The 13,359-nt window shown below is 43.9% G+C and overlaps 1 protein-coding gene across 2 annotated transcripts in view; it reads right to left on the bottom strand.

Annotated features, from left to right (window-relative positions):
- Nucleotides 1–3,695: 3,695 nt before the first annotated feature.
- epas1b (endothelial PAS domain protein 1b) overlaps nucleotides 3,696–13,359 on the bottom strand; it is a 41,578-nt gene continuing 31,914 nt past the window's right edge. The window contains exons 8-16 of one of the 2 annotated variants that reach the window (XM_062519173.1): nucleotides 12,096–12,243; nucleotides 11,604–11,809; nucleotides 10,604–10,794; nucleotides 10,249–10,371; nucleotides 9,454–9,917; nucleotides 8,820–8,916; nucleotides 8,560–8,665; nucleotides 8,289–8,438; nucleotides 3,696–8,082 (exon numbers count right to left, since the gene is read on the bottom strand). In XM_062519173.1, coding sequence (XP_062375157.1) covers nucleotides 7,931–8,082; nucleotides 8,289–8,438; nucleotides 8,560–8,665; nucleotides 8,820–8,916; nucleotides 9,454–9,917; nucleotides 10,249–10,371; nucleotides 10,604–10,794; nucleotides 11,604–11,809; nucleotides 12,096–12,243 — 1,637 coding nt within the window. In that variant the 3' untranslated portion in view covers nucleotides 3,696–7,930. Of the gene's footprint in view, nucleotides 8,083–8,288; nucleotides 8,439–8,559; nucleotides 8,666–8,819; nucleotides 8,917–9,453; nucleotides 9,918–10,248; nucleotides 10,375–10,603; nucleotides 10,795–11,603; nucleotides 11,810–12,095; nucleotides 12,244–13,359 lie in introns of both variants that reach the window. The other variant, XM_062519172.1, reaches the window with a different exon arrangement.

A 13,359-nucleotide genomic window follows, 5' to 3' on the forward strand; every position in this document is an offset into this window, starting at 1 on the left:
AACACATGCAGCACTTAATTGGGGGAAAACAGGATTACTTGTGTGTGGGGTCTTGTTTAGGCTGGTGCGTGTCTGAGTCTGCGAAGCCTCCACAGACAGTGGCGTTCTGGGTAAACAGTCCCCAGGGCCCATCTCACAGAGGAGGAGAAGGAGGAGGAGGAGGAGGAGGAGGAGGAGGAAGAGGTAATAGATAGGCAGCAAAGCTCTTACTTCGGTAAAACTGTTTTGCTTTTTTAATCAAGAGTAATTTCCCACTGTTTGTCTTTATTTTGGCAACGGGTGTGTTTGACTGCAGAATAAACAGAAAAGGCACCAGGCAGAGGCTTGTACTCATCTCTCTCTCTCTCTCTCTCTCTCTCTCTCTCTCTCTCTCTCTCTCTCTCAGAAAGCCGGTGCCCGGGTATGACATTCTGATCCAGAGCTCAGCTGATCCTGAGGACAGGACAGAGCCTGAGGGAACGCACTGTTGAGGGAGGAATCTTTGTCATGCTGGTTGTATTGTGCTTGCAGCCCGCAGCAAAGAAATCAAATTAAATGCTTTACCTGCTAAGATGTACCTCAACAGTCTGAATGTTTCTCTTATATGAAAACTGTGTTTTGAGTGTTGAACAAAATTATTACAAACACTGACTGTTACATAAATAACTCTTTTGTTTACACATCCTATGGAAAACAAATTTCAGGAAATTACATTTAAAAGTGTCTAATATCCTCCAACAAGAGGAGCAGTAAAACTAATGGCAGACACAAAGTAAGAGCAATAGCATTTTGTTTGTTAAACTTGAAACATCATCAAATAAAGGGCTGAAGTAAGCTGAAGTTAATCATTTAATTATTTGATGCTTAAATACGATCTGACCTGAATATCACCAGCACACAATCCATCCAACTCCTCACATGTATGTGACAACACCAGAGGAGTTTGACAGAGTACACATACGTATATGAATTGATCAAGCATACACATAAAGTTTTACACTCTGTATCAAAGTAGTAATTGCATGGATAAAAGTAATTGCAATACAAAAAGTAAATTTTCAAAGGCTTTATATTCAACCTTGGGGGTATGTATGTATGTACAGTATATATGTGTGTGTGTGTGTGTGTGTGTGTGTGTGTGTGTGTGTGTGTGTGTGTGTGTGTGTGTGTCGGGGAGAGGGGAGGAAGTGCGTCATGCTAACATAAAAAAATAAGGAGGACAATAATGGGGGGAGGCTGTTTAGTTAGGCTAAGGGCCAATTGCATTAAGAAAGGGACTCAAAGTATTATGTGGTGACAGAAATGTGTGTTTGCACGTGTGTGTGTGTGTGTGTGTGTGTGTGTGTGTGTGTGTGTGTGTGTGTGTGTGTGTGTGTGTGTGTGTGTGTGTGTGTGTGTGTGTGTGTGTGTGTGTGTGTGTGTGTGTGTGTGTGAGTGAATGCCAGAGAGATAGAAGGACAGAACGACTGACATTAATTCTTTCAAAACTGCTGGTCAGGTGAGGTCATGACCTCTGAACAAGCTGCGATGTGAAAGTGTACACATACAACATGACCAAGGCTGAAATGTCCTTGTCTACCTGCCTTCAACATCTATACAGCCTAAAACCAGTGTTGACTGGTGCACATGATATTCCAACTGTGCTGTGACATGTTTGATGAATGATTTATGAGACTGATAAATTGCTGAAAGCATTCACGTCATATAGAGTGAGTGTTGAGACAGAGGCCCGGATGATATGAATTCCTTACTTCTATACACACCGCAGGCTATCATTTGACATATTTGTGTGCCACCTGTGTGTGTGCCGGTGTGTGTGTGCATGTGTGTGTGTGTGAGAGTATGTATATGCATTTATATGAGTGTGCGTGACAAGACTTGACAAACAGGAGACAAAAAAAAAAACACGCCTGGAATGTTTTTTTTTCATTAAATATGTCATGGCATGAAGTGCTGAGGAGGCTCTTTTTGGATTTCCCCTCCTTGTCAGGCCAGGTATCAGGGCCTGGGATGCCCACAAGGCTGGCCTGGGGAACGGGGAACACTGGGGAACACTGGGGAACAAGATGGCCCCACACCAGCCCTGGTAGAACGATACAGTGAAGGGGGAAAAAACGAGGCTCAATGGTGTTTTTTGCCCCCAACGGCACCTTCCAGGCAGCACGGCCTAAAAGGCACTACCTTTACTCTATTCCTAACCTTAACCCCCTCAACCTAGCCCAAAACTGAGAGGAGTAGTGCCTTGAAGGCAGTGCTGCCTGGAAAGCACCATTGATTGCATGTAATACCAAAGACCAGGAGACGAGTGTGGGAGTGTGAGGAGGCAGTGAAAAGAGGGGAATATTAGGAGTTACTTTAGTTACCAGCAGTCAAGCGTACTGTGTGTGTGTGTGTGTGTGGACTAACGTAGGTGTGAGTGACGGACTGTAGGGAACAGTGTGTGTATGCAAGACAACATGCACATCAGAACATATGATGTGCATGTAATGTATGGATTTCTATGCTCCACTTTATGTTTCCATTGGATATACAAAAGACTGATGGCATAAGACCTACTTCTCGGGCATCTATGTGTGTGTGTGTGTGTGTGTGTGTGTGTGTGAGAGAGAGAGAGTGTGTGCGTGAGAAGAGCTTGTCTTTCTGCTTGTGTGTGGGAGCTGGCTCACATGGGTTCACGCGGTTCAGTCTGATGCCTTAGTGGATGGATACTGATCTGGTTTTTGCACAGAGGAGTATGACAGGGCTCTTCCTGAGGAAGGAATGGGAGCTGGATTGACCCCTCACAGTTCCTGGCAGTCCTGAGTGAGTCAGTGGCTGGAGTTTTGCACTCTTAAAACGGCCGAATGAGATAAATAGGAAGAAAACTGCAATTTCATTGACACAAACACAATGCACTTAGATGTGAACTATGACTGAAAAGAACTTAAAGGTATCATGATGTACTATGTATAAATTTGTACATCCTTAAAATGGCTGTCTTATGACATACTGCCATATGCAGTGTTGGGGAGTAACGCATTACATGTAATTGAGTTACGTAATTTAATTACAAAATAAATGTAACAGTAATATATTACAGTTACTGTAGAAAAAATTGTAATTCAATTACAGGTACTTTTGATTTTTCAAAATTACAATTTGAATTACATCTCAATATTGTCAGCAAAACCTTGCAAAGAATATTGTATGTAAAAATAACTGTTTCCCTCCACAGCCAGTTTGATAGGGGACCTTCCGATAGGCTCTATCACGTCTACAGCGCCATCAGCGTAGGCCTACATGCCTGCCTGTAAACGTGTTATGATTATCATTATATTATCCTCACAAAAAATGTGATGCTAATTCATGTATTGAATGCCCTTGCTGCCTTGTGCGCTTGTACAGAACTGCTCGGCAGCCTGTAGACCAAGGCCGAAATCTTCGCATGGATTTGGGGACTATATATATCATAAAAAAATCGGAAAAGTAATCAAAAAGTAATCAAAAGTAATTAGTTACGTTACTCAGAAAAAGTAATTCAAATAGTTACACTACTATTACATTTTAAACAGGGTAACTTGTAACTGTAACACATTACATTTCTAAAGTAACCTTCCCAACACTGGCCATATGTGTGTGTGTGTGTGTGTGTGTGTTTCAGACGGAGAGAGAGAGAGAGAGGGGGGTGGAGAAAGAGAAAGAGACAACACACAATAAAACACACCCCACATGGAAAGTTGAGATCAATATGCTTTAATAACATATCAGTGCAGAAATACAACTTCTTACTGGGGTAAAATTTCCCATACAGTAATAACAATAACAAGAAATATCATAATAATAATATAGTAAATATGAATTTAGCATATTAAAATAGTCATGGTTTCAGCTAATGTAACTATAAGACATCCAAAACAAAAATTAAACAGGGTGAAAGCAGACATAGTCCCATGAAAACAACCCCTTTATTATGTCTAGAAAACAAACAAAAAACATCACTGTCATTGTCTTTAAATGGATACATCATCCACACATGGAAACTCTGCCATCATCTGCTCATCTTTACTCCAGTAGAACACCATGCATGAGTCAAAACGCAGTTTCTCTTGATCTCACACACAAAACCTGGCAGTAATGACTACTGACATGAAGTTAAGCACACAATGGTAGATTTCCCAGTTTTGGACAAGCCATGCCCTTAATGTTGAGTGTGAGCAACATGTATATGCCAAGAATACAGTTGACACAGTTTTTTCATCACATTTATGGTTAACTGCACATGACGTTTCAACACCCCTCAGAGAACACAGAGGCTACAGCTACGACTGGTGATAGGTCTTTCTGTGGGCAGTTGATGCATCTTGACTTGACCATGTCTCTCCTCACTTACAGGTGTACAGTTTTCGTTAAATAGCTATTAACTCTTTAGTGCAACCAAACCAGTACTGAGATATGTAAGGTAACAAATAAATAGAATCGACGCGTGGGCAGCTGTGCTTTGGCTTTTTATCACTGGTCATTCAAGTAAACATTAGAGAACTATACTCTTTGAGCTCCTGGTTCATGATTTAAAAACTCCTGACAAATCAACCTAATGGGGACATTCCAGGTCAAATATGTGTCCCCCCATAAGTTTACTCGGCTTGTAGGCTACTTAGTGGGACTCCGTATATTTATATTTGAGTAAAACATCTTGCTATCTGTGTACAGAAGTCTGATGGGACGCCAATTTCTCATTCCCCCTGACAGACACTCATGTGCCCGGCCTCATCCACTTAGCAGAAAGCATAAATAAACAACATCAAATTGCACATCCTCTTGCATTATTCGGGCGATATTTTTAATCTAGGCTCCGCATCACTTGGGGGAAATGCTCAAGATTCCGTTCACTTTGGCTCGAGGAAAACAAAGAGGACATTTTGTCTTTTTCTCTGTCTTTGGATTGAGGCTGTTCCAGCGATATTTTTTTTCCCATAAACTATGTTTTTTTTTTAGCTTGTGCAAGAACGCACATTTGTGATTTAATCACAGAGAGGACTGGGGGTGTTTGCAAAAGAGATTGATATATATATATAGAGAGGAAGAGACTGTTAACGCAGTGAGAGATGAGGTTGCTGCATCAGTGGGTAGGCTGAGCAGACTTCACCTCTATCCCTCACCACTCGAAAGGTCTCTATCTTCTTTTAATAGCTCTATGTGTGAAGGCAAGAGGACTAGCTCAATTGCCAACATGCCATAGAGACATTCTGCTCTTCGTCAGCATTGTGAGATGCTAAGTAAGGCTTGATTTTTTTTTATTGTTTTTGGAGTGGCAATTACTCCTGTTGCCAAAGCAATCATTGAGCTTAATATAGCAGTGACATCTGAATGTTTGGATTCAGCGAAGGGTAATAATCAAATGCATGTTAAGATTTGGCATGAGAGGGACAGAGCCCCAGGCTGCAATATAGAACACTGCCTCTGCTTGCCAGTTTACCTTGGTTACTGAATAATCCTCAGTGACATCCATGACATTATCCAATTTTCCAACAACCTAGTCCAATCTGACATATACACATTCACAGTCAATGCAGTGGCTATGCATGACTAAACAGTGTGCTAGTTCCGCACCTGCAAAACCTTCTAAAATACTTAGACAACTAACTCATTTCACCTTTGTCATCACCAGTGTTGTCTACAATCTAAACTCAGACTAGTATATCATCATTAATTATTATATTTACACGGCTGATAATAATGAAGAGCTATGAGGATGTTATCAGACTACCACCCAGGGATGTATTTCATATTTGGCAAATGGTGAGCATATGGATATAAATAAGACAGGATTTGGGTATCATGGGATAGTCAATCTAACTCTAAAACACGACTCAACAAAGCAAAATACCAGTCTGTGGCTCTGAGGGGTTGATCTAATCGTCATCATTAAGCACTTCAGGAAAAAAATTTGGGCATGTTTTAAGGCATTAGTGAAACTCACAGTTCAACCTTAAAGACAACCTCAGCCCCCTCCCTAAAAAAAGAAAGCAAACAAACAAACAAACAAACAAGCAAACACATAGATAGATAGATACAGTGTTAATGTGGGTGGATCCCAGTAATACACAACTCGGCTGCTGCTCCAAAACAAACATCTAAACTCATCTACAAAAGTATTGTCATCATCAGATGTGTCCATCAGCGAATATCTGTTTCATTTTAATGCAGTCTTAACTATTTTTGCCTTTCAAAATTCAGAATTCTGCTACATGTCTCAAGAGTGGAACTTTTTATTATTATTATTACTGAATATATATATTTTATTTACTGCTTTTTGATTAACGACAACAACAACAAAATCAAAAGAACATGATAAAAGGAACAGTACTGGCCTGCCAAAAAAAGAGAAAATATGATAAGGCTTTTGCATATCTCAAACCACAGAAAAAAACAACAGTGCTACTTGCCGTTGAAACCAGACAGGACTCTGATTTGTATCTAATGCATAGAGAAGACAAGAGTACCGAAGCCTACAAGCAATAAAATAGTATTCTTAGACACAGTACGGGACATCTCCAATCTACTTTAAACAAATATACGCATACAGCTCTAAAATATCTATTCATATATACGTAAAGATAAAGTGGTCACCACAACAGAGCATTGATGAGACGTGAGGGAAAGACAGACTGTGAAAATGAGAGAAATAATGACGAGAGATTAAAGGGAGGAAATGGCTACTCGTGATTGTTCCTAAAAACATGGCAAACATGTGAAGGCAACATGGAGGTCTCCCCCCTGATCAAGCATGTTGTAACCAAGTAGAATGACAGACAGAGGACCGTGATGACAATAACAGAATCCAACACTCTCAAGACAAAGATAAAAGTTCGGTAAAATAAGTTTCGGACACTGACAAAAAAAAATGAATATGCAATAAATCCTTTTAACTAAAAAATAATACAGGTATATAACTTAAAAGATGAGGATAGTAAAAATAAATCTCTAAGCGACTTTTCCGTGAATAATAAAATGGGATGAGGTGGGTGTCTGTGGGTAAGACTGCCAGTAGCCCATGGTTACAAGAGAAGTCACCTCTATTTTGCGGCGATAACGTCATGCTTGTATTTAACTAAATATTCTTAGACTGGCAGTATTCAAAAGAACCAATGTTTCATCAGGTTCCATGGCCTGTGAGGAACATATTGGTTTAGTTTAGTGGCACCTGTTCCTATCATTTTAGCATGGGTAAGAATTAGAATTACATCTTTATTAAACACATTGTTTTGTCTGCTGGCAACTTCTATCAAAATAAGGGCTTCTCTGCACAAAACTTACTTTGAATGAAGGCACAATAGCGGCAGACTGCATTCTGTGCCTGTCTAAGAACCTGTCTGACACACACACACAAAAGCACAAACACAAGCACACACACACATCCACACACATCCACAACCACACACACACGCACACACACACACACACACACACCCACACACACACACACACACACGCATCTGCATTCGCTCATCTCTACTCGAACCCACAGATTTCAAAATGCTACATTTTGAGCAACCACCTCATAGTAATTTGAGGAGGAGCTGGATCATGGAAAGCACAATGCGGAAATCCAACCTCTCTGACATCATACACTGCCATAGCTCATCATAATAGGCTATCTAAAAACAAACACTCTGGCCAAGCTGCTAGGGTTGCTTTACTGAGTATATATAGCCCCTTACTGCAGCTCCAGAGACCTTTTCATTTTCACAGTGGGGTTTTGGGACCAGTTAGGAGGGGTGGGGTGGAGAGGGGATGTAGTGAGAAAGGGACAAGGGACTGATCTGGGACCAGGTTTTTGGGACCAGAAGCCATCGTGGTGGCTTGTGCTGGGGGTCTGATAAGGGGTCGCCCTCAGCGAGTCGCTGGAAGGGTTGTGTGGTGGGGAGGTGTTGTTGAGGGGCTGATCTGGGACCAGGTCTCAGGAGGTGGTCTAGGTGGTCTGGTCCAGAGCCCTCAGGAGTTCGCTGCCCTGCAGCAGGTGCATCCTGCCCTGCAGGGGGATGTTCACCTCGCAGTCGTAACGCGTGAGCTCAGGCAGGCAGAAGGTCTCAAAGGAGGGGCCCAGGAGACGACTCACCATCCCTATACGGACACACACACACACACACACGCACCAAAATCAACGACCACATGGAAGTTGTCACCTACTCCAATAACCCAGAGGACACACTAATGCATAATGCAGTGATACAATAAAAATATGCTAACATTGTATGTTAACTAAAACATGTATTCATACAGATGCAGGTTTTGCCTTCAAATATGTGGAAAATTTGATAGAGACTCACCCTCATTTCTGGGTGAGGGCAATAAGTTGTACTCTCTGTAGTTGCAGCACTGCCCAGAGAAAGGTTTCTTTGACATGCATGTTTGATTACAGGGGTACTGTGTCTTCCTGTGTTGATGGCCAAAGCCATCTGACAAGCCCATACCTTTATCTGAGAAATTCAAACGGATTAAAATTGAGTTTATGGATTTAAAGATAGTACTGAAAGAAAACAACTGAAAAACGTCACTGTTCAGGTTTCTGTGAGTAATGTCCCTTTTGAACCACCGTACCTGATAGGGCGCTGGTGCTGAGACACTTCCTGTCCATCATGGCACAGCTGTCACTCCTCATCCTCTTCCACATCATCTCTGAGGGTTTATTCTGCTGCATGTCCTCCTATCTCACACACACACACACACACACACACACACACACACACACACACACACAACCCGACATACATACAAGTTAACACAGGTAGTACACACACAGCCAAACAAGAGTTTTTGAATATTAACAGGGTTTTGAGGTCGCTCATTCATGATCTCACCGTTGACATCTGAGTGAAGGAACGCTTGATGCTGTTGGCCAGAGCCAAGCGGGCCGGGCTCATGTCCCTCTGGGCTTGGACAAAGTTCTCCATGGACCTGCCCACAGAAACACACATTGAGTGCTGCTGACTACCATAACACCAATACATGAGGGCAAGTTACCATAGACAGACATGTAAATAACGGTTCTCAAGGTGCCCTGCGTTTCTTTACTACTCTGGCAAGTGGTCTGTGAGTTCAAACAAGTGGGCCAAGAAGATAGTAGCTCCCTCCAGGATCAGAACCGGTTGAGAGTTGGAGAGGGAAGAGATACTGAGGTGGTCTGGAGGTGGTTCCTTCCTTCCTCAAAGGCCCTTTAAATGACTCATACAAAGGACTCTTATTGCTTACAGTAAAACATTCTTTATTCCTCTGTTGACATCTCAGATATGTATGTCACACACTTAGAATAATGCCACTTGTATATGGATGCCTGACTGACTGACTGGCTGATTGATTGATTGATTGATTGATTGATTGATTGATTGATTGATTGATTGATTGATTGATTGATTGATTGATTGATTGGATTGATGGATGGAACAATTAAACTGCAGTCTGAAAATGGTATGTATGTACAGTATGTTTTCATACCTTTGCTTGTACATGGGCATCTGATTGGTTGGCATCATCTGGTGCAGGTGCTGAGTGGACGACATGCCCGGTTTGGCCACTGGCCGCTGGTAGTGAAACGGGGGGTCAGGGGGCCACTGCAGATTGTGACGTCCGCCCATAGAGGACAGAGGGGTGCTGGCCGGGGCGTGGTAAGGTGGGATGGCAGGGGGGCCTCCACAGGCCATGTTGGGCCAGGTGTCCCCGCCAGGCGCCTGCTTGTCTGCCCCCGTGGTGCCCATGGTGGGCTGGTAGTGGGCAGGTGGGCCAGAGGACAGGGGCTGAAAGAGGCTGGCGATGTTGCTGAAGCTGTTATGGGCGCTGCCCAGGCCTGTGGTCTCGCCGGCGGGGGACTCTTCAGGGCAGATGGGGTGCAGCTGGAAGTCCTCACCATCCATGGGGATGTAGGGAGCCAGGGTCTCCAGGTCCAGATCACTCAAATCAGGCTGAGAAGGAGAGAGAGAGAGAGAGAGAGAGAGAGAGAGAGAGAGAGAGAGAGAGAGAAAGAGAGTTGGTACATAGAAAGTCAAGGAAATGGATAATGTAGGAATCCATGTTGTTGTTGCGCTGTGTGTGTGTGTGTGTGTGTGTGTGAGAGAGAGAGAGAGAAAGAGAGAGAGAGTGTGTGTGTGTGTGTGTGTGTGTATGTGTGTGTGTGTGTGTGTGTGTGAGAGACAGAGGGAGAGAGAAAGAGAGATAAAGTGTGTGTGTGTGTGTGTGTGAGAGAGAGAGAGAGAGAGAGAGAGAGATAGATAGAGAGTGTGTGTGTGTGCTCACATCTGTAGTGTCAGTGGCCTTTGGCTCCTGGGTGTCCAATGCATACATCTTCTCTGTGAGATCAATCTGGGAGCTTGTCAGGTCACTGTCCACGGCAGCGTAGCAATCCCCTGGGCTGCTTGGCTGCTATGTTAGAGGGTAGTGCAGTACATGTGATTACATTCACACACACACACACACACATGCAAGATACTGACATTAGCCTATCCTTACAAACACAAAGGCACATTATAGCGTATTCTCTTAACTGAATGATGCCCTTGCACCCTTCACACACACACACACACACACACACACACACACACACACACACACACACACACACACACACACACACACACACACACACACTTACCGTAGAGCAGCTGCTCAGGCTGGGGGTGGCACTGGCAGGTGGTGGTGCCTGTGACACACAGAAGGTCGAGGTGACAGCGGGCACCTCAGAGGTACCAGGCTTGACACTGTCCCCGAGGAAGGAGTGCCCAGCAGGATGGGGCATGGGGGACATCTTACTGAACAGTGGACGCTCCTCAAACTGAGGGTGACCTGAAGCCCAACACCACCAGAAAATAATAGCACGTTAGATCATAGTGCAAAACATGTAAAAAAATCATAAATTCGTATATCGTATACTGTATTAATTAGGTATAGGACTGGTTTGTGTGTGTGAGTTGCCTCTATTTGCCTCTCTGTGTGTGAGAGAGCGTGTTTGTGTTTTGGAGAATGACTGTTTACAAAAGACTGTATCACTTCAGTCTTTTCACAAGAGCAGCCATTTTGAAGGTTATCATTCAGAATCAGACGAATTCCACATGACGTCATGACACAATATGACAGGAAGTTTACAAAGACTTTTGTAACTTTTTAACTTTGAACGCAGTCCAAAACAACAAAAACAAAGAATGGCTTTCAAAGAAATGTTCTACAAGAGTTTTAAAAAGATCATAGTGGGGATAATACCACAAAATGTCTGCCTGTTTTTTTTTTCAATTTCCTGTCTCCCAAATTCTCTCACGGGCAAAAGAAATCTACATTCCACACCTCTGATTTTCTTAATAATAATATGTCAGACCTAGACGTTTTCCCTAGAGTCTAAGTCCTTTTAGCTTTGAGCATCAAGAAGTTTGTGCCTAATTTAATTCCCCTTCACATGTGAGCTTTACTTTGCCCACACACTGACACCCCCCAGCCCTACACTTAAGTCCAAGCTGATGGTGGTGTCATCTTGTGTGATTTAACTGATTTTGGTGTCTCTCAGAGGTGTCCTGTGGCTGGACGTGTTGTGGTCAGAGAGTCCACACACACACACACACACACACACACACACACACACACACACACACACACTCACTCACCGAAGTCCAGGCTGATGATGGTGTCTCCGGGGGTGGGCGCCAGCTGGTTGAGGTCCTCAGGCTCCTGCTTGAGCTTGGTGAAGAGGGCCTCGCTGGGCTCGGCCGCCACAGGCCCCACCTGGCTGAAGAAGCTGCTCATGTGGTGGGTCTTGAACAGAGACTCCGTCTGGTCCATGGAGAACACCATGGCCTTCTCCTCAATCTCACTGCAGCAGAGACAGACAAAGGGGGAGGATAGTCAGGAACGATGGGAGGTTTAGGGGGAGGATAGTCAGGATTGGGGGGTTAAAAACAAGAAAAGTTTCTTTGCCTGAAGTTATCACAACTGTACTAATTCCAAATGGCCTGACCTGTATGTGAATTATGACTCAGCGCTTGAGAATGTTATGTACTGGTGGCGTCTTTATCACAATAAGCAGGTACATTGTCATTCTTTCCTGTCTCTCTTTCTTTTCTGTAATTTCTCTCCTTCCTTCCAGGTGTGTGGCATACCTGAGGACGTAGTTGACGCAGACGATGCACTGTGGCTGAGAGTTGCGGCTGTTGTAGATGACCGTGCCCTGGGTCTCCACCCACACATAACCTCCATGTTTGGCCAGCATGCGGTACTGGCCACTCACAGCCTGGCCCTTGGTGCACACTGTACAAGAGAAAACAGGAGAGAAAGACTATTATAAAGGATTATATATTTTGGATGTTCTCTGTACGCCTCTTTCCACATTCTTGGTCATTTTGCACAATGTTTTTATCATTCCAAATAAAGCTTCTCCTCATTCGAGTTTAAATGAGGTGAAACGGTAGAGTGTATGAAAGTGGGAGAGAAAGACAATGCAGAGAGAGGGAGAGAAAGAAGGGGAAGACAGCAAACGAGAGGGAAAGATGACACATGTAAATAATCTGACGGTGGTTGTTTGAGTGGACATCTAACTGGCTCAGGCCATCCTCTTCTTCTCTCTCTCTCTCTCTCTCTCTCTCTCTCTCTCTCTGTCTTTCTGTTTCTCTCTGTCTCTGGAGTGGGTCCAGTGATGGCGTGGGAAAGCTGTGGGCCCGGGGTCAGAGGGTTTGTCCCGCGCCGGACCCGACCCGACCCGACCCGCTGCATGTGCAGCTCAGCAGGCCGGTCACGTTGCCATGGAGACCCGACCGTCTGAGCTGGCCACCGGGAAAAAGGGAGTCGGACAGAGAGTCCGAGTATTCTCTAAAGAGACCCTCAAGTGTGTGACAGTGTGTGTGTGTGTGTGTGTGTGTGCTTGTAAGTGTGTGTGTCAAAATTGTTTCTCGCCATGTTAGCTGTCTCACACATAGGACTGATGTGTGTGAGATATGCATGACACTTAAGCAGATAAATACGGTACAGACGTCATACTGGACTTCCCATTTTGCCTTCACAGCCAGACACAAACACCCAATTATGCACCCAGACCCACACACACACACACAGACATCACAGACACACACATCCACATCAAACATGCTTTTAAGCTGCACTATTGCTCCAGAATAACACCCATCCAACACCTGCCCACACACATCCACAAACAGCCATTCACACATAAACACACACATACACACACACACACACACACACACACACACACACACACACAAACTGTACACACACACACACACACACACACACACACACACACACACACTCAGCAAACACGGACACACATAATGCATGCACACACACCTCCCTATCTCCACTGCACACAGCCCTGTTTGCTAATTACACGCGTCAGTGTGTGGAAAGAAG

The sequence above is a fragment of the Sardina pilchardus genome, chromosome 18 (assembly GCF_963854185.1).
Source record: "Sardina pilchardus chromosome 18, fSarPil1.1, whole genome shotgun sequence".
NCBI classification, from domain to species: Eukaryota; Metazoa; Chordata; class Actinopteri; order Clupeiformes; family Clupeidae; genus Sardina; species Sardina pilchardus.